The sequence below is a fragment of the Myiozetetes cayanensis genome, unplaced genomic scaffold, assembly GCF_022539395.1.
Source record: "Myiozetetes cayanensis isolate MyiCay16 unplaced genomic scaffold, myiCay2020 scf2-11, whole genome shotgun sequence".
NCBI lineage: Eukaryota > Metazoa > Chordata > Aves > Passeriformes > Tyrannidae > Myiozetetes > Myiozetetes cayanensis.
This window is the reverse complement of record NW_026087411.1, coordinates 11727016-11751639: the sequence shown is the minus strand read 5'-3', so window position 1 is coordinate 11751639 and position 24624 is coordinate 11727016. Positions and strand designations below refer to the sequence as shown.

Genomic DNA, 24624 nt, shown 5'->3' with positions numbered 1-24624 from the left:
TGTTTTCGGAATTTGCTTCTTAAAATTCTAAAAGCTTAAATATGAGTAGCATTCACTGGAATCTTTTTAAAAATATTTGAAATAAAACCAAGCTTAATGAGCACACCACCTTACAGGAAACTTAATTAATCTATTATAGGAACAAAAAAAAAAAATCAGTTCTTGACATCATGAGGCTTTGTACATACTGAACAACTGGAGTACAGGGTTTTTTCCATTTAGTTATTTAAAATGTCAGGTTGTATCTTGAAATGACAGATCCTAAGGTATTAAATGAGTAAAACTTTATTGTCATGATGGACTCAAACATTCTGTGCCAAATGAAATACTATTTACAAAGTAATAAAAAAAACCACCAAAGCCTTCCTGCATAGGAAACTTACAGGGGCTGGAAACAAGTCCTATAACTTGGTCAAACTACATGTGGATATGTATGTAGAACCAACTTCAAAGTAACAGAATTGCCTTTCAGTGTAGTGCTGGAAAACCTTCACCCACGTTCCTGAAATCACAATCAGATGCGGTTGTCTCCCAGGAGCGCTTGTAGAATTTTCCTCTGTGTTCCCTTTTCCCGACTGCAGGCAAACAACTGCAATTACTTTGTGCTCTGAGAATAATGCAGGCAGTACAGCAGTAGTAATCACAAAACCAGTTGAATTAAAAAGGTTCCTCAAGTGTTCCATGACAAAATGTGACTACCTACCAAAACATTCAGCTTAAATTGCTGAGATTTGGGGGGGGGCTATTTTTCTCTTAGGCAGTATCAGTTAAAGATATTTCTTCTACCTCTTAACAGTCAGGTTAATGCTGAAGATGACTACCCCTTTGATACTGGGTGCTGTCTGATTGCAAGTATCTGAGTAATCCCAAAGCTGAACCTCATAGATGCCAACATACCTAAATAGATGAAACAAATTTCTGGGTACATCCAGGTTACAGCTAAAAACATGGTTCAGTTGTAGCAACTCCTATAGTCTGTGTTAAGAGCAAGAACAAAAAAAAAACTTAAGTCATTTAAAAAAAAGGCTACAATGATATTTTTATTGAAGTTTCATGCTGTGCATATACAAGTGATGAAAAAAAGCCCAAAAAGTCATGCATGTTTTCTACACTATTTGACCACTTCGCTGTCACTTGAACCACACTTAAGACAAATGGCATCATAAGCAAGTTTCAAGAGAATATTTCAGCTGAACGTCAAAACAAGAACCAAAAGCACTTTGTCATACACCTCTACAGCATTAAAAAGCTTCAGTGTAAGTTAAGAGAAAATAAATTGTGCTGGACAATAGTAAAAACTATATACAGACGTTACTTGAGCTGAAGTAAACCATGGTTTCATAGAAAAAACTTGTCACATATCAGATAATCTTGTGCTACAGGATACAGCTGATCAAAAGGTTTTCCACATCACTGTATCCATGAGAAATTCTAAGGAATACATGAAAAAAACATTGTTTAAGTCGCAAGACACTGAGCAGCACAAAGTTTAAAACTGAAACTCTGCAGCTGATGTCAAATTACACAATAATTTCTACTAAAAGAGTATTTCCCTCTCTGCAGCTTCACTCCTTAACCAAAAAAATCCCTATTGTGAACACGGGAGTGGAAAAGTTTACAGAAAGAGGGATGGGAAAGGCCTCCCTGTAATTGATATGGTAAACTTGGATAAAGAAGTGTCATACATTTGAAAGGTTTTCTTCCTAGACCTTCTGAAGTCTAATTAGTAGAAAGCCTTCACTGGTTGCAGAAGGTTGCAGGGTCCTGGTGTTTTCTTCCTGTCCTAGGCAGGTGAAATTCATTGACTTTTTTGAGCAATGAGGTCTGTGTAGAAGCAATTGTCTCCTTCTGTGTTCATTTGCTGGCTGATAGAAGTGTTCTAGGAGCTTAAATCATTCCGCTTGAATAAGCATTATTGTCTGTTACAACATCTTGTCTTCACTGAGATCCCAAAAAAGTAAGTGCCCAGGAGGGGAGGTACACAAGGCCCATGGCAGTATCATCTATAAGCACAGGACAAAGGGTAGAGACTGGACTTGCACAATAATCCAGTTTATATTTAGGCACCTAATGAAATATTTCCAGGAATGCAGCACTCAAACTCTTCCAGAGAACTTCACTAATGTGAATGGTGGACCCAAGTAAGTCTTACCATGTCACTTGAGAACGCTGCTGTCCATCACAGGTCCTTAGACAAGTCTTAGAACAAAAGGACTGAGTTGGAAGAAAGCAGAAAAGCTTGATTTGCAGCTATTTCAGGCTGACTTCCTTATTCAGATTTCACTCAGCAGTGAGACCTACAACACATGTAGGAAAAAACCCCTACAGCAGCACAGCAGGTTAACTTCAGCCTGCCATTGCTGATTTACTGTAAAATGTCAAAGCATCAGCATTGGAGACTGCTCAGCCTTTCCAAGACAAGGTTCAAATTTACACACAAATGTGGAAAGAAAAGCACAGAGACTCAGGTTAGCAATTTTGACAGTTTTTCCATTATTCCAGGTACACACATGAGAAAAAAACCTGACTAATAAGTGAACACTTGTCTCTCCAAAGCAGCAGTCTCTACGTTTTGTGCTTTAGCAGTGGAGTCAGAAAAGACTAAAAGCTTGTGACAAAAGTATAAAAAAAATTATGAAAGTCTAAAAATCCATTATTCATCAATTGTCATCATTTAAAAAACCCAAAACCTCGTATCTCACCTAATAAGAAGTCAGTATAAGAATACACTTGCATATTACTATTACTTAACTTTCAGGAACATGCAGAAAATAATAATATAGGTGGCAGTAAAATATCCAGTGCTGTTTTAATACTACCAGAAATGCTGGGAGACAGTACAAATTAGTGAGAAAACAATAATACTGACAGTTTTGCATATCTATTAAGTCTAGTGAGGTAATGTTGATACTTTAAAAACTTATGCCACTTCTGCACTGCTTGCTTTTATTGCTGAATTAAAGATTAAAACTGAATATGATTTTTCTTTTAACTGCACTGCACCCCAGCACATCTTAAAACTAAGAATAAGATTCCTTAGTTATTCCAATGCTACCACCCAGCACAATGCCAAGTTCAATTAACACTTGTACAGAGAAATAATATTTGAAGAAACTCACACCACTGGAGTCACCTGCTACATGATGGGAGGGGAAGAAAAATCTCCTATCCTGGCAAACCTAATTTTAGGTTCTCTTCGCTGATGCCTTTTCTATAAATTGAAATAAATACTGCCACCAAAAAAAAAAAAAAATCCCCCCTTCTATTTTCTAGGTAAAACTTTTATTGTGGGAGTATATAAATTAATAAATAGTCCCATTCCTTTTCCCTTCCAACGGAGTGCAGGTAAAGTGCAGTGGGAAGCAGCAGGAAGCCCTCTGTCCGGTATGGCTCTGTTAGATGCGGAGCTGGTAGCCCACCTCGTTGAGTGTCGCCAGGTCTCCTTTCTTGTCCACCACCGCAGGCCTGTGAGCAAAGGAGGGAAGAGGGCGCTGCTGACCAGCAATCCAACACTGCCACAGGTGTGGATGGCGCAGTGGGAACACAGGGAAAGGTTCACTTCAAAACAGGCCTGACTACATCTAATTTTCTCATCATAAGCACGATCCTGCTGCATCTGCCACAGGAACTCGCGTGACTGAGCTACTCACGTGCTGCCTCTGAAGCCACGTGCCAGTGAAGAACAAGCTGTCCCATGCTGGGGTCCATGATCTGAGCCTGGAAGCACCCACTCCCAACTTGAGAGAGGGCCTAAATGAGTAGCTAAGACTAGACATATCCCACCTGTCATCAACCCCAGAGCAGGATTCCAGCTTTTAGACTAAAGTTGAAACAGCTGCGAGCAAACAGGCAGGGCCTCTCACATGGCCACTGTGTCTTCTCTCCGAGCCTGCCCTTGCCTCTTGTGTAGGTCTGTCTGTGTGAAGGGCTAGAACCCCCAAACAGAAAACACAAGGTGAACTCCTTCAATCTCCCCCTCCTCTCATTTCACAGAATGTTCTGAGTTGGAAGGGACCCACAGGGATCATCGACTGTTCACTTAACAGTAGCACACAGAGGGATCAAAGCCACAACCCTGGTGTTAGTAGCACTATGCTCTAACCAACTGAGCTAATCTCAGGCATCTCCTGGAACCCAACATTCTGACCCAGTCCAGCCATTCACTTGAGTAATCACACATGCACAGATGCTGTTAGGTCATTTAGTGTCTCAACAGCCTGAACCAAATGAAACCTTGAGCAATCACTCTCTCCCTATTTAGCAAGCAGTGGAAAAGCTCCTGCAACAAAGTTGTCAAACCAAAACAATCCAGCTGATTTATAGTCTATGGAAGTGTCTAATCTGAGAGTTTATTCCAGGCTCTTAGCTGCTTTCACACTAAGCAGTATGTTTGCTTTTCTTAAGACAGACATTGTTTAAAACACACATTTGTCCTAGTACTCTACAGCATGTCTGCTTCCTTGCAGAAACACAGCTAAAGCCCAGAGTAGGACAATGTGAGGCTGGTAATGGATCCAGTTCATTCCTGTAGCCCCTCAGACCTGGCTTGCAGCTCTGTGCACTCACTCTTTGCTCATTATGCAGCAGCTGTGACCCCTGAGTTTACACAGCCAGGCTGGCGCTTATCTCCCCGTTGCAGCTGCCGGCCCATTTCCATGGAAGCTGCTCAGGGCAGCCAGCACGGAGGCAGCCTCTGGAGAGGCAGCTCAGGAGAGGCATTGTGCCACAGGCAGGCTGGCAGGCCAGGGAAAACCCGTCCCTGCCCGTGGAATGTGCTGGGTGCACGCACCGGTGGAAGAGCTGTACTGCTGCAGCCCTAAGAGGTGAGGGTGTAGAGCTTACACATACACGTGTGTGGCAGAGCCTCCAAAATATTTTTTAATTATTTAATTCAATAGGGAATTTTTTGGTATTTATTTTTAAAAGCAGAACTGCTAACAGCAGATCTCTGCTGAGATTCTCCCCAGCATTTGAGAGCTGGGGACATTGCTGTGGACAGCTCTTCTGCCTTGTCACACATTGAGTGAAACCTGTTGTTTTGCCATTTATCCAAGCACCTCTAATAATAACCCCATCATCTTCTTTGCAGTACTGCCCTGCACCCTTGTGTTTATCACAGTTTTTAAGTACTTCACAGATGTGAAGGAGTCTTCACTTGCAAGAAGGAATCACACTTAAAGAAATCACTGTAAAATAGTTTGGATTTTTCCACTTTATTCCTTCAGAGCAGATGGGATTTGACTAACTAGTAAACAAGCTACAAGCTGCATCCCTCAGCGCTTGCATAAGAGTCAGAGACCAGCAAGAGATGCATTGTTTGAAACTTCCAGTGTCTATCCTTCCTCCCTCCCTCCAATTTATGGATCCCCTTCACACCCTTTTCTCCCTTTAATTAAATCTAGAATATGGTTTTAATTAAAGCATGTCTGGATGGTTCTACCTTCTCTGATTATCCAACAGAGATGGGGAGTCCCTGCACACCCATGGTGACATGCCCATTTCCACACATCCACCACAATTCTCTGCAGCTTCTAGCTGTAAACAGACTGCCCTCCATGAGGTTTTAGGAAGAGAAAAGAATTTGCTGGACCAGAGGCACCACAGGTCCCAATCTTGGTGACCTTACACCAAACCTGGCCTCTGAAGTGAGGAACCTCTGCTGTACTGGCCTGTCAGATCACGCCTCCTGTCCAAAGTGCCTTGACCATGAGCAGGTGAGCAAGCTGTGCCTAGCTGCTGAGTACACAGTATTCATGAGTTGTCTGCACTGGATCTGCCTGATTTTGCTCATCCTTACATGATCCGAATATAATCCTGCCCCCTTGCACATCCTAATAAAACAGACTAACAGAATTTTCCTTTCAACACTGACGTTGGGCTGGAAGCACACAAGGCCAGTGTTGCCGGGACACTCCCAGAGCATGCACGTGTTAAGCCTCAATATGAAATTGAAGGGAAATAGAGCTGGTGAACTGACATTTAGGAGCAGAGATTCTCCAGGCTGCTGCATGACCCTGCCTTCCAAACTTAGAGCAACTCTCCCAAACCCCTTCAGCTCCAAGCACTCCTACCAAGGATGAAACACTGCATTGCCTGTTCCAGCACAGGCTTGCAATCTACTGCACCCTTCCCCTTTGGGACTTCAGAGGATGGACAAATGGACACACAGTAAAGCTTCACACTTAGCAGATTTACCCCACCCTATATCCTCTGTATTCATGCTGGCCACCCTTAGCAGGATCACACCAGCTGTGGGCTAAGAGCACATGGACTGTTACACTAGACAGGCATGTCCTGCATAGTGCATCGCCACCTGCTTCCTGCAATGTGCCCTATCTGCCTTGTGGCTGCATTTCCAGGCTAAAAGGCTATCGTGGGCTTGCTGGCAGCCATCACTAACGTTTACCTAATAATCCAGTAATGAACCAGGATGAGAAGTTAAATGTTTGAGGCTGTAAAATCCCCTTCTGTCCTTAAGCACCGCTTTAGTCTTTGTCCTTCAGAAAAATCCAGCAAAGACATTCCAGTTCACACATCCTTCAGTGGGAGATTTCTCCTAGCAGGCCCATATAATTTTACTGTTGACAAAACCCAGGCTGTAATAACAGCTTGTCATCAGCAGGTGAAGCCTTTCAAATGAATGTGTTATTCAGCCCCTGCCAGCTCACGCTAGAGCAAAACACTTCTCCCCCCCTCCCCTGCAAGCTTGGGAGGGGGAGAAAAGCTGCAATTACAGCATGTGAGTAAGACATCCACAAAGAAACAAACCACAGTGTTGATAATCACAGCCATTCTTTAGCTAGGATTCCAGCCTAAAGCCTAGCAAACCTGAAAGCCTTTCCTCTTCTGTATGTAACACAAAGGCCTCTCACTCCATCAGGTTCTCAGAGATCCATCAATATGATGAAGAAAGTACCCAATTTTCCCTCTTGTATTTCTCGCCCCGTGTCAACCACTGTAAAAGCTGGTGTGTCTCATTCAGCTCACCCCTGATGAGGGGTTGCCATTCCCCCTTCAGAGCTCAGAGATCATCATGCTACAGCTGGGTCCTGGATCTTGTGTCATGGTGACCCAGGGTTTATTCTAGAATAACAAATAATTTGCTCCAGACACAGAGCAACACAGCAGAATCGCTGAGCAGGTAACAGGTGCTGAAGCCACTGCAAGGCCACCCATACGTCACTTGCCTTTCTGTCCCAGAAAAGCAAAGCTGCCAAGGAGGAATCAGTCACTGCACAGCAGCCACATGCCCAGCAGCTCTCTCAGGAAACCAGCCCAACTGGAGAGTCTCCAAGCTCAGTGAGACTCACTCCTCTCCAGAAATGCATAATCCACTCCAGCAACTGCAGAAACACTATCAGAAACCCAAAAATGAAACTGTCCCTCAAAAAGAATCCAGGAGGTAAAGAAGCCTGGAACAGCTGAGCCCATTACAACTATAATTATCTATGCACTAAACAAGGAGCTCTCAGTGATGAAGTCTAAAGTACAGCACCACGGACTGAGTGTAAATCCACATGTAAAAATAAAAGCCTACTGTGAAATCATCTGCTGCCAAAGTATCTTGAAGTTATCTTTAGAAGGTTAGTCTAATGTCTTTGTTAGCTGCTTTAAAATAAATAAATAAGTGCTGAGACAGTAGTCTGGGAGCCTATTTAAAAAATGATGATCATAAATATGTGACTAATCTGGGTTACGTATAGGTTTTCACAGTTGTCAGCTTCCTGGCATGAGGCAGTAATGGCTAAAACTCAGCTCTTCCACATCTAAGGTAAGGGAGTCTGAATTGCCAGTGGCTGTAAAAGGCCTGTGATCTGAAAGCTCAGTTTTATCCATTTAGAGGTATTGCATGCAGTTAGTCCATGCTTCCCTACACAGCTAAGGAACAACTATTAGCTACAACACAAAAGGGAATTGGTCTGGGATTTTTTTAAGCTGCTTAAAATCAAACAATGCAATGCAAGTGATGTTTCCCGTTTGGAAGGAAGGGAAAAGGTTTTCTTTTCTACCATCCCTGTAAGTTGGACAGTCCAAGGACCCTGCACAGAGGGGTCATCGGGCAGCAGAAACACTGCAATGCCAGGACACCAGGAGTACCAGCAGCTTCTGGAGCCTCTCTGGTAACAAAGGTACCCGGGGCAGTTTTTCCTATGTATGCCACTGAGCATGTAAGTTTTGTGCAGCAAAACAATGCACCATCACCCTCCATTTCTGAGCCAACAGTGATGGTGGCAGGAATACTCACGATTTATCTCTCCTGCATGCCCGTCTCTGAGGGCTCGCTTGCCTTCGGCGCGGGGACAGCGACTTACCCCGTGATCGCTCTTTCGTCGGAGAATGGGCACTTGAGGGCTTCAGAATCTGTGAGAGATGGGGGAGGGAAGGAAGTGGCCTTCAGTAAAGGCAATGATTCACTGAAAATAAAAAAATTTAAATAAAGGGCCTCATACAGTAGCAGGGGTGGCACACAAAGAGCCTTCAGTCCCTTGGGGCTTATTCAAACCCTGCTCAGGTTAAGAGGAACCCAAAGCTGTTATCATGTGATAGCTGTTCAGGGGCCTCCTGCAAAAATTCAGTGTCACCAATTCAGTTCCCAGCTGAATACTATCTCATCTACAGCTTCCTTCAGAGCTGGCATCAGCAAGGGATAAGAAAAATGACTTTGAGCCTCAGCTGAAGGAAACTCAGGCAGCCAAATCGCCCTCTCCAGCTTTTCTCTCCACAAACCATCTCTCAGGTTGGCAGCTGAACTCTCTGACAGTGAGACTTTTCAGTAGGTCTCCAGCTGGCCCACATCTTCCAGGCCCTCCAACCTCGGAAGGCCATCAGCACGCCACTCGCGCTCCAGGCTGTTTTAAAGACCTGACCCTCCAAAGTCAGTCCCTCACAACAGGAGCCCTCTGAATCAAGTGGCTCAAATCCTGAAGTAACTCAAGGGAAAGGTCAGATGCAGGGCCTTCCGCCTTCAGGAGTTCAGGGCTCTGGCCCTGAGGCGCTCAAAAGGACTGGACTCAACGTCACAGCTCAGCACACAGAGATGGTCACTCTATCAAAAGCAAGTACAAAATTCAGTCAGTCACCCACCCATATGGACTTCTTCAACTAAAGCATGTTTCAGCTCTTTGCTCCCTAAGTAGTATTAAAAGTGTATGAATAGAACAGAAGAGAAAAGAAGAAAAAATGTAATTACATCAGTAATCAAGACCATATTCTTAAGGTGATAGTATGATTGGCAGGCCAGGAGAGATGGCAGCAGAACACAGAGAGTACGATGCCACTGGCAATGTTCACCCCAAGGTCAGGGCAAAGGGGCAGGTGCCTCAGCCAAGAAGGCACGTGGATGCTACGTAGGAGCCGTTCTTTAGCAGGGAAGAGGACAGGAACCCAGAATAACTTGGACACGATGCCACATACCTCTCCACAAGAGCCAGACCCATACTTAGCAACACACCTGCTCTGCTCTCGCTGCCAGCAGCAGGCTGGAAAGGAACCAAATCCCCTTCCATCATGACCACAAACAGCTCTTGGCCTATGCCAGGCTCGGAGGCACAGTCAGGGACACCCCTCATCCCCAAGGGCAGGCAAACCCTCCAGGGCCCTGGCAGCCTGCCCTGTCTCCCTGTTGTTTCCCTCTGAGCTCTTCAGTCCAACCAACTGTCAGGGAAGCACCAGTCCGCCAGGGACTTGCTTTACTCACCTTTCCCATGTAATCCACTTTGTGATTTAGCTGAGGGTGGCGGACATCAGGCAGCGCAGGGCAAGCCCACTGGCATGCCCTGCCAACAGAGGCAACCACTGACACGGATGTCCCGTGGCATCCCTTGCAGTTCATGTGCAAAGAGCAGAGATCCCTACCTGTGACCAGGCCACCCTTCCCACCAGTTCCAGCCCCAGCCATGTTGATTCTTCCTAGCCATGTTCTTCTGGAGTCATTGAAAAAAGCAAAGTGGGAAATTGGTTCTTGATGGCCAGGGACAAAGCAAGGGGTTCAGACATTTTTCAGGCTGAAGGGGAGATCCTTGAACTAAATAGCTACAAGGGCTTGAAAATACACAAATCCTGAGGGAGCACCACCAAGACAGATTTAAGCACACGCCCTGCCCACCTGATACCTGCTTCATCTCACGCTGGGATAGGTCTGCTGACATCAGATGCTGTCCCATCTCAGGGGAATGGGACAAGACACAGCTGCCCCCGAGCCCACCACCCAGGTGCACAGGCCTACCTTCATCCTCATATCCCTGGCAAACTTCTCCAGCTCCTTTCTGACTTCTGTGCGCATCATTTTGGATACATTGAGGACCAGCTGTTTCCACTCGATGGGCTGAAAGCTGTGCGGCTCGTGCGGGACGTATAATCCGATTTTTACTTTTTTGACTGAATGCAAGTACTTTTTATAGGAGTCTTCAAATTCAAAGATGAGGTCGCTCAGAGTTCGGTAAGTTAGAGGCTTGTCCATCAGATCTGATCGTCTGCTCATGCCCAGCGAGCCGTACCGGCCGTTGCAGTAAATCCCAAGCACCACATGATGAAAATAGTTCCCTGAGAAGTGGGTTTTAAAGCTGATGGGGAATCGTTCCACGGAGGGCTGCCCGTTCGTTAAGTATCTGGTGTGCACTGCGTCAAGGCAACAATGGTGCTGGGAAAGGGGCCCCCACAACTACACCTGTAAAACATCTTCAGCAGTTCGGTTTGGTTTTTTTTAACTGCCAGGGCAAGGGCTTTCTTGCAAACACAAATTTATTCTCACTCTGCCCCAGAAACAGTCTGCCAAAGCCCATTTCATTGCTTGGAGAATAAGATGCAATGGTTCAGATAGGGAAGGGCCTGACTATGAATCACATTTAGGCGGAAGGGAAAAAACCACAACACTGTTCAAGCCAGCATGACTAAAGCGAGACCACCCTCCCTAGATCTGTGAGAACTCCCCCATCTGATACCAACATCAAATTCCCATGGTCCCAAAAGTGAAAAGTGTTTACCTTTCACGGGGGTCTTGGTACAACTCACGTTACTGAGCCTCATTTTCTCACATCTTCAAATACGATCAAAAATTCCAAATTTATTCCTGGTGAAAGTCTGCCTTTCCTTCTGTAAATTGGCCCTCAACATCGCCACTCCTCATACAATAGTGTTTTTGCATATTACCCTTGTAACACATTGCTGAGACGAACAAAAGCACCAGATGGTTAATTAGATAAGCACAGAGACATGGTCAGGAACAAAAGCTTTTAAAAAGCAAAACCTGTCCCCGGAATCACTGTCTGCCCATTTCAAATGCAGCACGTGCAGAGTCCAGGACCAAGCTCCATAACAACATAGTATGTGATCTCAGAGGAGAACTACGCCCAGATCCAGGGTCATCTTCTTGGGAGGCTGCTGGCCCGTGCCAGGGAAAGGACAGGCTGAGAATCCCTCATGCAAGCAGCTTTGCGTCAGCACTTACGTTGCACGCAGCTCCCCTGCTGCTAATCCTGGGACAGCTGAAACTCACCCTGGCTCCACGTGCTGGCACCTGGCCCCTGGGACAGCAGGTGCCTTTCCCCTCTGCAGCTGAGGCCCCCACCCATGCCTGGGGAATGGAGGAGGGATGACCAGAAAAGGCTGCAGCGAGGCTCCCCAGCCTGGGGTTACTCCAGCCAGAGGCACCTGCTGCAACCCTGGTGCCACCCCAGAAGCAGATGCAGTCAAGGCAGTCGGTCAGGGTGCTGCCAACTACAAATACACCAGCCCAAAGGGTAGCACTGCCAGGATAGTGTCAGGGCATCCTGATAGATGGAGGAGTGGCATTACTTCCTGATGGAGCTGCAGAAACCAGCTCAGACCAGGATTCTGCTCTGGGGATCTCCAGCATCCTCTCTTCTCCCCACCCCATGGCCAAAAAGGGCTGCGAAACAAGAGCCACTGCACAGCTGAGATATCCTGGGATGTTAACTGTGGCCAGCCTTCCTCCCCTGCCTGCATAGCATGGCTGCCTAACAGCTGCTGGGAAGCTGAGAACAGAAAAATCCTTTGTACCAACACCGTAAAACACAATTTGGACTCAGTTCTGGTCCTGCCCAGCCTGACATGCCATCACATCACCACCAGTGCAACTCCCAGGGATGTTGATCCCTGCCCACAGCCAACATTTCACCTCTTCTCTCTACAGAGATGCAGGAAAAGCATCCAGTGACTCTCATCTGTCTCTAAAGCATTTTCTCAGGGGGATACTTCACTCACCTGATCCATGTTGAATTTCACATATTCAAACATTTGCCCTCCAAGTGAATGCAGAAACCAACTACTAAGAGATTCATGAACTGCCCAGAATCTGAGGTTGAGAGCAAGGAGTTAAACAAACAAACAAAAAAAACCAGCAGTCAAGAAAAAAACATTGGTACAAATGTTTCAGAACGGCCACAGAAAAGCTTTTCAGTTCCACGTCAAACAAGTTTAACTGCTTTCAATGCTAGATGTCATCGGCCTTAGCAGCCTGGAGAAAATGTAAGAGAGGGTATAGGAACAGACAACACTACGGGCCCAGCTCACGGTGCACTTCACTGTCTGTAGATCATGAGCCTGGATGAGCACGCAGAGCACAGACCTCCCTGACACACACACATCCCTCACACAACCAAGGCTACCTGCACCCTCCTGCCCACCTACATCAAACACAAACACCCTGCAGCAAACGTCAAAGCCCACCCCGCTATCAGCTACACTGACACAGAACAGAAACATCTCTGTGTGCCTTTGGTGGTCTCACTGGATCATTGTTGCCTTAGGACTAGGTTCTCCAAGAAAAAAACATGCAATCGGTAGAACTAAATAAATTAGATGAATTCACTGCAATACCAGAATTGGGGCCCAGCACCATTATGTCAACTGGAAAACTCAGCCCACAGTCACCTCATAGAAAAGGTCACCTTGCTTCATGCCTTAAAAGGAGCATCCTGTGTACATCAAAGTCATGTTACAATAATTTGTGTCCTACAGATTCTTGCAAAAGCCCATTGTATTTATCATTCTATGTAACTGACAAAGCAGTATCTTTTATTAACACCTATGAAGCTTTCAAACATCGCCACTATTTTTCCCCCTCATTATGAAAGAGTTTTCTCTCTGCTCCCCGAGTGCCTTTCTATTAAGTCCACACAAAGCTTTGGTGGCCACCTGCCACACATACACACTTCTGCCACGAGGTCTCAGAGAAGTTGCAATTTAATCTCATTAAATACCAAGCAGGAGTAAAAGAACCTTTTGAGGGCAGAAATTACCCACCATCAAATAACCCAGCAACAACTGCTGTGGAAATTAACCTTTAGGTACAGGTTGCTTCTGCTGAGTGAGTAGTTAACGAGAGTCCCCACCCGAGATGAAATACACAGCAAACGGGTTGGAAAGGCACGTCAGATCTTCCCCTCCGTCCATGCATCATTATATATCTTTTCCTTTCTGCTCTGCCCAAGGAGAGCTGTATTGTGGCAAACAAAAGGCAACGACACAGCAATGCCGCAGCTGTAATCACACTTTTGAGCCGGGACTGTAACTGCAGGATGGAGAGTCGGGGAGTAAATTACGTGCCACAATAGGAAAGCAGGGCAGAGCAGGAGAGGGCAAAAGCAGCTGTAGCAAAAGCTCAGTGGCCTCCCGATCCTGGAGGATCTTCATGTAAATCAAAGCAGCAGAAAAACAGTACTGAGGGATACTGATCTCCTTGGAGGTCACACAAGAGGAATACTAATCTTATGGTGAGCCACCTCTTGCCCCAATATCCCTCTCTTTCCCCACAACCAGGATATGCATCAGGACAATACCTCAGGCTCTGCCGACATCCACTGAGTTTTCACAGAATGGGTCGGTATGGCGTGTCCCCATCCCTTGGAGATTCCCAAACGCCATTGTCACGGTTTAACCCCAGCTGGCACATGAGCTCCACACAGCCACTCGCTCACACCCCCACCAGTGGAATGGGGGACAAAATGGGAAGAGAAGAATCGTGGGTTGAGATAACAGCGGCTGAACAGGTAAAGCAAAACAAGGAATTCATTCACACTTCCAAATGTCAGGTAGTTGTTCAGCCCTCTCTAGGAAAGAAGGGCTCCATCACACTTAACAGTGACTTGGGAAAAAAAAAGCCTATTAACAAGTAGGCTTTCTTGGGCACACCATTACTGCTAGCAGCCTGCAGGAAGGGCCAGATTTCCCGTGACAGCATGGGATCTGCAAGTCAACAAGCATACCACCCTCTGAGACACAGGTTGTTTTGCTTCCCATAGTCCCCTCACCTTCACCACCCAGGCTCATGCACAACCTAGCATGGATACCTGGGAGACATTCAGATCCCAGACTCAAGTACAAGCAAGACCTAGGATACAAAACCTGCCCTTTGGCCACCACCTGGATCTTCCTAGGCAGCAGGGCAAATGAGGAGCAGTATCCTTAGTCAATTCCAAAGGGGAGAATTAGTTAAGGTGTTAGCTGAATCAACTCCTTAGTTTTAAAACTCTGGAGCAGAAGCATCTGGATGGGTTTTCTTTAAATCTGCACACTCATATAATGACTCAAGCAATGCCCTTCTGTGATTTAGGGTTGGTTTGGTTTTCTTCTCCACCTCCTGGTGGACTCTAAAATCAACAATGTTTTACAAAGAAGTCCCAACATCTTCCTCCCAGTACAGACTCTCCCCTACACAGGTGCCCCCACTGCAGAGCACAGAGCAGGTCCCAGCCAGAAGAGAGACTTGAAGCCCTTCACCTTGTTCACTTGCCAATAGCAACTTTTAGGAAAAAAAAAACATTCTCCCCTGCCTAATTTTTTTTTCCTTATTGTCCTGGTTCCAGCCAGGACAGGGCTTATTTTTTGCAGTAGCCAGGAGGGGGCATGGCTAGGACACGGATGTTATTCTATACCACCTCATGTCACTGCCGGGGACAAGGAAAGAGACTCTCTTCCAGAGGAAAGGGGTTCCTTCTGGTCAAGAAAATGTGGTGGACAGGACAGTTGGGGTAGTGTGGCACTGGTCCCAAACCAGAGACTGGTGGTATGGCATGACTGCAGTCAGGTTAGGCTCAGTGAGCATTTTGCAAGTGAATCACCTTCTCTTTTGTACACTTTCGTTATTAATATTGTTGCTGTTACTGTTCATTTTCTTATCTCATTGCTGTTTCCAGTAAATTCTTCTTTTCTCAATCCACTGTATTTGCCCTTTGTGCCTCTCAGTTCTCAACTCCATCCCATGCCAGTGAGAACGGGGAGGGGAATACAAGGGAGTGAGAGAGAGTAGCCATGTTTTGGAGAGTCTTGGTGGGGACACAGAACTGAGGAGTACCTTTCCTAAACCAGGACACTTACTACCAAATAATCAGAGCAGGATCTTTCAATGTGGCCAGCACTGTGTCTCTGGGCTTCGAACATTGCTGGAACTCTTGTCTTAGAAGCTGTCAGCACCCAACAGAGAGTAGCTGGCTCCCCATGGCTCAGTGAGCTCAGGTAACTTGCCACCAGCAGTTTTCCCACCACTGCTAGGAAGCACAGCCCGCTGTACGGCAGGTGAGGGGACACACTGCGAGCACCACAGCCCACCTGCGTCTAAACCAGCTTCAACGGGAGTTTAGCTGGGGGGAAAAAAAATCTGGTGCCTTTGCCAAGGTGACAGGCAACAACTGTGCAAGGGACATGCTAGTGGCAGGTGAGGAGACAAATGCTGTCTCTGTACTGTGCCTGCAGCACCAACAGACCGCTGGGCAGGGGACATGGGGACACCCTCCTTCCCTCCTCTGAGCCCCGAAGGGAAAAAGCCCAAGCATTAACACAGCACATCAAGGCCCTGCAGAGTCAGACCAAGACATGCTCAGATGTAAATGCCAGCGCCAATTGCTTGAGCAGCCCAGCCCACCAACACTGATGCCCGAGTGAATCTAAGCACCAGCCATCCCAGTGCCCAGATTCATAAGTGCTTCTCCAGCTGCAGGAAGACCCAGCATCACACCCAACACTGCTGCAAACCAAAGGTAAAAAGGGAAAGCCAGACGAACTTACTGTTGGGCAAATAAGGGCCCATTGCACTGCTTGTGCTAATCAATTTGGTATTTATTAGTTTGAAATTCTCCCTTATTTAAATCAGACAAGATGGCATGGCAGTGCTTCATGTCTCAGAGCCCAGCAAGGGTAGGTTTTGCTGAAGTCTGGTCAAGATGAGCATAGAAAACCACAGGGTGTCTGGTTCTCTCCTCTCCTGCCGCTCACGTGGGCTGGGGAGGTACGAACAGGTGCCCCAAACCACCATGGCAGGCTATGCCACTGGGCACCAGCAAGCTCGAGGGATGATGGCACGCTGAGGAGCGAGGAGGCAGCTTTATTTACACTAGCAATGCTGAAGCTGCTAGCTCAGAGTGAGGAGGTGTAGCAGGAGGAAAATAAACCTCAGCTTCAAAACCATCAGATAAGGCTGCAGGAGAAACAGATGAGCTGTTTTAAGAGCTGTTTTTCCGAGCAACCAAGCAACTGCTCAGAGGGCCTCCAACCACCAGCAGTAAACACTCAGAGAAGTTTCCAACCACAGCCTGGAGTTGGACAGATTTCCCACAGTCTTGGGATTGCTTACTGTAAGGCAGTGTGCTACCAAGCCCACATATGGATGTTGTCTACACAGAGGCCTGGAATTCCCTCTGGCAGCTCATGCCCATGAAGAAAATGCCTGAGCATCTGGTTCAGCAGGACTGCTGGGCTGGCATCCCTCATTTTGAGAAACCTACTCCTCAGTGCCTGGCTACAGTCAGAGGAGACTATCACAAGATTAGACCGTGACAATGCAAGCGATTAAAAGCTCTGTCCCAGCTCTTCCCATCTACCAGAGGGACTGTTTCAGCAGGATCATCCCTTCCTGTATTTCAGATAACAAGTGGGTTAAGCTGTAGACAAGCAAGCAGGAGGCAAAGAGGGGCACTACAAGGACATTAATATCCTGCAATAACTGCAAGAAACTCTCCCCCTTACTGCAAATACTTGTTTCCAGCCCAGGGGTGTATCTGCCAGGCTGGAGGAGCTGGATGGACCCAGGTCTCCAGTGGTGATAACCATCATCCACCAATTAAAGTACAGAAGGTATAAGGGGGGGGTGTATATATATATATTTATATATATATGTATATTAAATAATTTCTCCCTCCTGAAACACTTTTGCTCTCCTCTTCCTTGTTTAATGATATTATTGGACACGGGGTCTAATACCCTGCATGGGTCCAACCATTACCTCACATGAACTGGGAGAAGCATGCTGAAGGCAATGGGAATGAGTTACATTTGGCTGACACAGACATGCTCCCCAGGACTCCCTGAGGATGGACGCCCTGTGCCGCTTCCCTCTCCCCCTCTGATATTTTGCTCTCCACATTTTAATAAAGTGCATACAGCATGTATAAAATTCCCTTGGCACTTTCTCGCTTACTATTCCCTTTCTTGAGCTCAAGTGGATTGGATCTTTGCTCAGAAAGAGTGGGCTGAATGCACCATTACTCAGCTGATTTACAAATGAACTGAGAAATGCCCTGGGGAGGACAGCAGGAGGAATGATTCTGGTTAGGCACTGACAAGCAGATCATGTAAGCAGGGAGATATGAAGCCAGTTCAGACAGCTACACAGAGAAAAAGAGCTGTGCAGACTGCTGCAAAATAATATCGGAAGATCTGTACGAGCTTTCAGTCATCTTGCAGCAGCTGCTTCTTTGGTGCATGCAGACAGGGTAGCTCAGTATTTTAACTCGCTGCCCTATAAAAATGTTTCAAGATCTAGTGCACAGGCAATTATGCCAAACTTAATTCTGCACCAAGAGGGATTAGGGAAGCGTTTTTAAGAAGTCACATAGTAAAAGGCAGCTGCACAAGCCAGCGAGCAGCTCAATTAAAATGACATCTCGCTAAGCCGCTCTGAGAGGCAGCCCTTGAATGAAGGCTCATGCCGAGGGTCCGCTGGAGTGGGCTGTGCTTTTTTTGGTATCCAAGCAACATGGCAAAGCCTGCCAGCACACGAATTACAAGCAGCACCTTATTTCCAGAGATATGGAATGGAGCCAGAGGTTAACACACACAGGCAGGGCTGCTCAGCTCAGGCCTATGTGAAGACACTGGCTGGACACTTAGGAGGGTAAGCACACCTCTTCTCTAGAAGCCACCTGACCTTGGAAGGCTGTTGGCCTCACCGTGTCTGCATACAGAGGGCAATGCTGAAGATCAAAATCTCACAGCTGAGAAAAATCAGCAAACTTCAGCCACTTTCCAGACACACATATTCAGATGGCCCATCACCTCACCACTGCTACATTCTTTGTGTATGCACACCTCAGGCAAAATATGTGGATTTTCTATCGCATGGATCTTTTAAACTGTAATGCATCTGTTACTGGACCACCACCCACCAGACAATCCCTGTTCTCACACAGAGACTTCCAAGACAGGAAGTCCAAGTCCTAGAAAGACAAGCCTGCCTCATACTCTCCCCTGCCTAAACCACCTCAATTTAAAAAAACAAGCCTAACATAAGTTTGGATTTTTTTAAGTAGCATCTAGAAAGATTCATACAAACCTTAACTCTGAAGAAACTTCAAATGACACCAAATAGTTTTCAACTTTTTTGCTTCCCTCGCTGCTCAAAAAAATCCAAAAGCAAACACCAAAAAACTAAAATAAACAAACAAACAAACAAAAACCCAACACCAAAACCCACCAAACTGAACACAAGTCAGGTTTGAGGCAAGCAGAAAAACCAGCAATGCTTTTAGGTTATCATGGTGCCCTAGTTTCAGCTAGGGTAGAGTTAATTCCTTCTCAGAAGCTGTTACAGTGCTATGTTTTGGATCCAGAATGATACTGCTGTTGATGTTTTGCTTCTTTGCTAAGTTGGGTTTATCCTAAGTCACAGGCTTTTTTTTTTCTCTTGTCTCATGCTCTGCCAGTGAGGAGGTACACAGAAGAAACTGGGAGAGAGCACAGCTGGGACAGGTGACCCAAACTGAACAAAGCTTTTCCACATCATAGAATGTTATGGCCAGTATATAAACTGGGGAGAGTTATCTGGAAGCATGGGCCGATGTGGGTTCAGGAAAGGCATCAGTCAGCAGGTGGTGAGCAATTTAATTGTTTTTCCCTCTTTATTATCATTATTCTTATAATTTACCTTTATTACTGTATGTTAGTTTATTTACAATTATTAAACTGTTCTTACTCAAAATACAAGTTTGACTTTGATTCTCCTTCCTATTCCACCAGGGTGGGGGGAGAGAGGGAAGACTGAGTGAGGGGCTGCATTGTGTTTAATATCCAGCTGGGCTTAAAACCACAACACATGGTTATATGTAGGCCACTGATCACCCTTTGCTCAAGTGCTATGGGGAATAATCAGTTCACTACTAGAAATAGAGCACTGCAAGCCACACTGACACTGCAGAGCAGCATCAACTCCCCCTGGGGATTATTTCCCCCACTGCTTTCATCCCCAAATAGTCTGGGACACAACCCTGACACAAGGGCAAGCCCAGCGTATCCACTGACATCATTTCAAGGGAAACGAGTTGATGTAAACTTTTTGGAATTCAGGAAAGCTTTGAATACTGTCTCTTGCATTATCCTCCTGGACAAAATGTCCAGCACAAAGCTAGAGAAATACATAACACACTAGGTGAGCAACAGGCTCATAGGTCAAACACAAAGGTTACATTAAATCAGGTTACATCAGGCTGGCAACCAGTTGCTACTGAGGTTCTGCAGGGCTCCATTTTGAGGCCAGTTCTCTTCAACATCTTCATAATTACTTGGATGCAGAACTCAAAGGTATACTTAGTAAGTTTGCTGATGACGTGAAACTGGAAGGAGCTGTTGACACCCTCAGAGGCAGAGAGGCCCTGCAGAGAGACCCTGACAAATTAGAGAGATAGGCCATCACTAACCATATGAAATTCAACAAAGACAAGAGCTGGAGTCTGCACCTGGGACAGGGCAATCCTGGATCTACATACAGATTGGGGAACAAGATGCTGCAGAGCAGCACCAGGGAAAAGGAATATGAGTCAGCAGTGCAGGTTTAGGTTGGATATTAGATTTTTTTTTTCACCCAGAGTGTTGTTGGGCACCAGAAGAGGCTCCCCAGGGAAGTGGTCATAGCACCAAGCCAGACAGAGTTCAAGAAGCGTTTGGACAACACAGGCCCAGGAGCTGGACTTCAATGATTCTTGTGCATCCCTTCCAACTCAGGATATTCTAAGATTCTGTGATTTCTGCTTCTGAAAGGGCATTGGTTTGAGTCTCCTGTTGACATCAAGCCCCCCAGGACCCCATCCCTCTATAGCTGCATGCAGACCCTGCCAGCATTTGCAGGGGAAGTACTGTCAGCCAGAGCCACCTTTCAGACTCATACTCAAGGCTTATCCCTGGTGCACAGGGAGCAAAGCAGAGCCACAGCAGCACACCACAAACCTCCCAGCACGCTCAGGACTGTATCCAGCAACCAGTCTGGCACACCATACCCTTGCACTTTGCTTCAGCCCACATCACATTCCCACCTGCCCAGCAGCCACCCCTCCTCACCAGCCAACAGCGGGCACTACCTGCCAGGCTCTGCCAGCTCCTTCTCCCACAGGAGGGGGCAGCAGCAGCAAGCAAAACGCTGCAGAGGCATCCCAGAAGCTGGTTTGCTTCGGGGCTTATTTTGGGTTGTGTTTTTGTTTTAAATCAAACCAGATCAGTTGTGATGAGATTTTTCTGGTAAACTGTTCCTGTAGCCCTGCCTTGCCCTCCCCTTGAAGTGGTTTAGGATGGTGCAGGCTGATTTATCAGTGACAGCAGAGGAGGGTCGAGAAGGGGTTCAGCCTCTAAATGAAAATACTCCTGGGTTTTTTTCTGAGCCTGAAAGCAAGCATTATGTTACGGTAAAGCTTAAACGTTTAACTATAATACACATATGTTTCTGGATAAAGCACAGCTGTGGGTTGAGAGACAAAAACTAACATAACTTGGCCATGTACACATCAGAAAAACCGAGCTGAACCCGTGCTCCTCAAGTGTTACCAAGCTCCAACAATAACCAACAGAGAAATACTAACAAAGAAAACAAGGATTGTGTAGGCAGATACTTATCTGGGCACTTTGGGTCAGATCCTGACATTACGCAGATTACCAGGGCAGAAGGCAAAGTCTGCACAGCCTAATCATAACACTTGTGAACTGGGCACACAGCATCCAAACTCCTACCAACAAGCCCAGTCAATTCAGCAAACTGCTGAACAATACCATGGCAGCTTATCAAGCTGCTGGCACTCACCTTTGGCTGTGACCCTCTCAAACACCATCCAGGAAGGGCAACCTATTAAACAGCACTGCAGAAGAAAAAGTCACAGGTATGTGAAAGGATACATCCCCAGGATAACTGCTTCAAGGCATTTGATAGGTAAGGACTCCCTGGTCATTTCTTTTGCTGTCTCCATTAACCTAGAACAGAAACAAAACAATTTTCAGTCCTTCCATCTAGAGCAGTTGACTGGAACCAAAGGGCCCTCTCATAGACTGAGGGCCAGGCACATCCAGTTCTTATCGCTGCAAGAGCTGATGAACTTGATTATCCTTTACAGTGACTTGCCAGAGCCCTGACATCTGGAGGATGACTGGGAGGAAAAAAATAAAAAAGAAAGAAAAAAAAGGTTTGGCATCCCAGTGCCTTCCAACCTCTGAAGATGGTTTGAAGGAATACAGTCCTCTCTGCCTCTCCCAGCAATTCCACGAGCATCACTTCAGACTGTAATACAAATCCCTGCTGAACTGGAAAAGCTGGCAAACCCGCAAGCTCCCACAGCAGGTCTAAGAGTAGCTTATTTTCAAAGTAACCCTGGTTCTTTTCTGGAAAAATTAAAAAAAACCAAAACCAACAGGGTTACATGATGGCACCCTGAAAGCTACAAATGCCCCTGTGAGTCTCTAGCTGTAGCTGGACAAGTTTGTAATGCTTTTTTATCACAGCCTTCTCTGCAGAAAGCTCTACCAACACAGACACTTCACACCACTGCAAGCTGAGTTATTGTCTTGCTGCTGTTCCCTACCTCCTGTGGATGGAGAAAGAGGCAAAACCCACACCATTTCCTGCATGAGTGCAGGAAACTATACCCAGGATTTTGCAAGTTCAGTTTAGTTACAATCTAGACTATCTTTGGAGTACAGTTATTTGACAGGGACAACATTGTGACAAGAAACAAGATCAGCTGAGAAAGATGTTGTCCCCGACTGATACTGGACCATTAACTAACTAGGTAGCCCATCCCCTTCCACAAGCAGATCCTGAAGCTAAAAACTAAGCCAAAAGGATGAAGTCTGTTTTGAAGTCTTCTCTATCCATATGCTTTCCCTGGGAAGAGCTTTGTAAACAGATCCTTGCTCTAAGGAAACACAATATCAAATGACAAAAATATTTGTATTAAAAAGATCATGAAAATATGCATCTGAAATCATCAGTCTCTTTTTCCCACTTTCTAATTCAGTCACCTCTTGCATTTTAAACCTTGTATTGAGCGCAAATGGCAATACAGCTTCCACTGCTATTACAGCCTGTCACAGCCATTCCATGTCCCATTTATCCAAGTTAGAAATTATCTTTTCATTTGTAAACAACCGCCCTTTACACTCGGCCTTCAGTACAGAAGACTAATTAGAGTTTGCCTGCCTCCTACACACTCACAATCAGCCACAGAAACCCCACTGCTGGAAGCACAGAGCAGCTCCGGCAAGGGCACACAATGGGATTCCTTCATCCCCCACAGTGCCTCTTCAGTGCTGGTCACAGAAAGAGCCACTGCAAAGCCCCAGCTCCATCCGGAGGTGTTACACGTAGATGATGCATGAGAGGTATCCATAAACAAGATAATCCACCAAATTGCCTATCTTCCAAAGTTATAAAAAAAAAAAAAAAAAAAAAAAAAAAAAAAAAAAAAAAAAAAGTCCCAGCTATTTGCTTCAAGCCATTTAGTGTGACATATGGCTGGTTAACACGGTCTGAGGGAAGGGCCAGCACCTCCTCCTCAGGTCTGCACCTGTGCTGGCCCTGCTGCCTGCAGGCACACACAACAACCTGCACCCGGCTCCAGGAGCTGCGGCAGGTGCTCCAGACCAGGACAGGGATGAGGATCTGTGCAAGGGGAGCATCAGTCAGGAGGCATCACCAGTGGCCAATGAACAAGCATCCATCTGCAACCACAGGCAGATTGTGCCCTCACAAACATCCATCCCACAGTCCTGGGGGATACTCTACAAACAGTTTGCTTTTTCTCTGCATGTACAGAACTGACCACAGGGTATATATATGGATGACCCAGTTCAACAGCCACTTCAGAGTTCTTCTTCCACTTTTAACAAGCTTGAGACAAAGCATGGCCTTAAACCCTGTGTTTGCACTGGAAGCAGAGCCTTTGGAGAATCCCCAAGCCACTGCTCTGCCCAAGGTAGCATAAGCCAAATCTAAATCACTGCTCAGATAATTTTTCAACTCACTTTCAACTGGCTTCTCAAAAGCCTGGGAACCCACCAGCTAATCTATCCTATACTTAACCTTTCATCTAAGAAGGTCCCCTAATGTTTAAACTCAATCTTTCCCTTTTTGCAAATTAAATCGGGAGCTATTTCTGCTCTCCACAATGGGCATGGAGACCATTTATTATCTCTCCTCTTGCTACAGACATTTGGATATGCAATAGACTATAATCCACCCTCTCCTCAATAAAGATGAGAAAGCAGACACCAATATTTCTTTTTAAATCCCTCCCTCACTCCCCCCAAAATTTCCCCCTTAGGTTATGTTTTCTATACCTTTCAAACAAAGTTTGCTGCTTTCAATTTCAGTGTCCCTTCAATCGGCTCACTTCTCACAGTCCTTCAACTAAATCCACCACAGTACAAACACACCAATTTCTTTCTGAATCCACCCTTTCAATGCATTTTTGCAACCAACCCAGTGTGCTGTTGGCTTTTTCCCTGATGGCCAACACCGAATAGTTTTCTGTGGGGCTTTGTGTGTTCCTTTTACTGGAGGGATAGGGGGCGCTGTGTTGGCTGGGTTTTAGCGGGTTTTTTTAGGAGTGGAGGTTTTTTGGTTTGGCTTTTTTTTTGGGGGGGGGTTAGGTTTTGTTTGGTTTCTAAGATCAGCTCCTTCTTTGCAAAATTAGCCTTTTGTTCTCCACAGCTGGCTACTCCCAAAACCCTTTCCTGTGTTTGCCCTTACTAAATTACCTTCTGTTTGTTCCAGCCCAGCTCTCTCCTACCCTTTGAGAGCACTTTGAATCCCAATTTCACCTTGCAAAGCCTTGTCACCTTGTCCAGCCTGGACTGTAAATCATCCATTAGCAAACAATTAGTGTTACCCATACCATTAATAAAAATCCCATTGAGCTGGGACAGACATTACACACCTCAACTGGCAATCTCTGCTGGGCAAGAGCAACCTACTGGTAAGTACCACTTTCCACGTGCTGCCTTTCACCAAGCTGGGTCCTTATGTTGAATAGTGTTATTTAGACTGAAGGCCCCTGCCTTATGCTCAGGCTGCCAAATGCCATACTAAACCAAGGAGTTACTATATCCACAACTTCTCCCTGATTGACAAAAGCTCTT

The 24624-nt window shown here is 46.0% G+C and overlaps 1 protein-coding gene across 2 annotated transcripts in view; it reads right to left on the bottom strand.

Annotated features, from left to right (window-relative positions):
* Positions 1-241: 241 nt before the first annotated feature.
* VASH2 (vasohibin 2) overlaps positions 242-24624 on the bottom strand; it is a 37673-nt gene continuing 13290 nt past the window's right edge. The window contains exons 4-9 of one of the 2 annotated variants that reach the window (XR_007628852.1): positions 21388-21462; positions 10226-10607; positions 8246-8361; positions 2153-3465; positions 898-975; positions 242-575 (exon numbers count right to left, since the gene is read on the bottom strand). Coding sequence is in view for 1 of the 2 variants with exons in the window: in XM_050314693.1 (XP_050170650.1) it covers positions 3396-3465; positions 8246-8361; positions 10226-10607; positions 21388-21462 (643 nt within the window). In the remaining variant the exon portion in view is untranslated. Of the gene's footprint in view, positions 576-897; positions 976-1027; positions 3466-8245; positions 8362-10225; positions 10608-21387; positions 21463-24624 lie in introns of those variants that run through there. The other variant, XM_050314693.1, reaches the window with a different exon arrangement.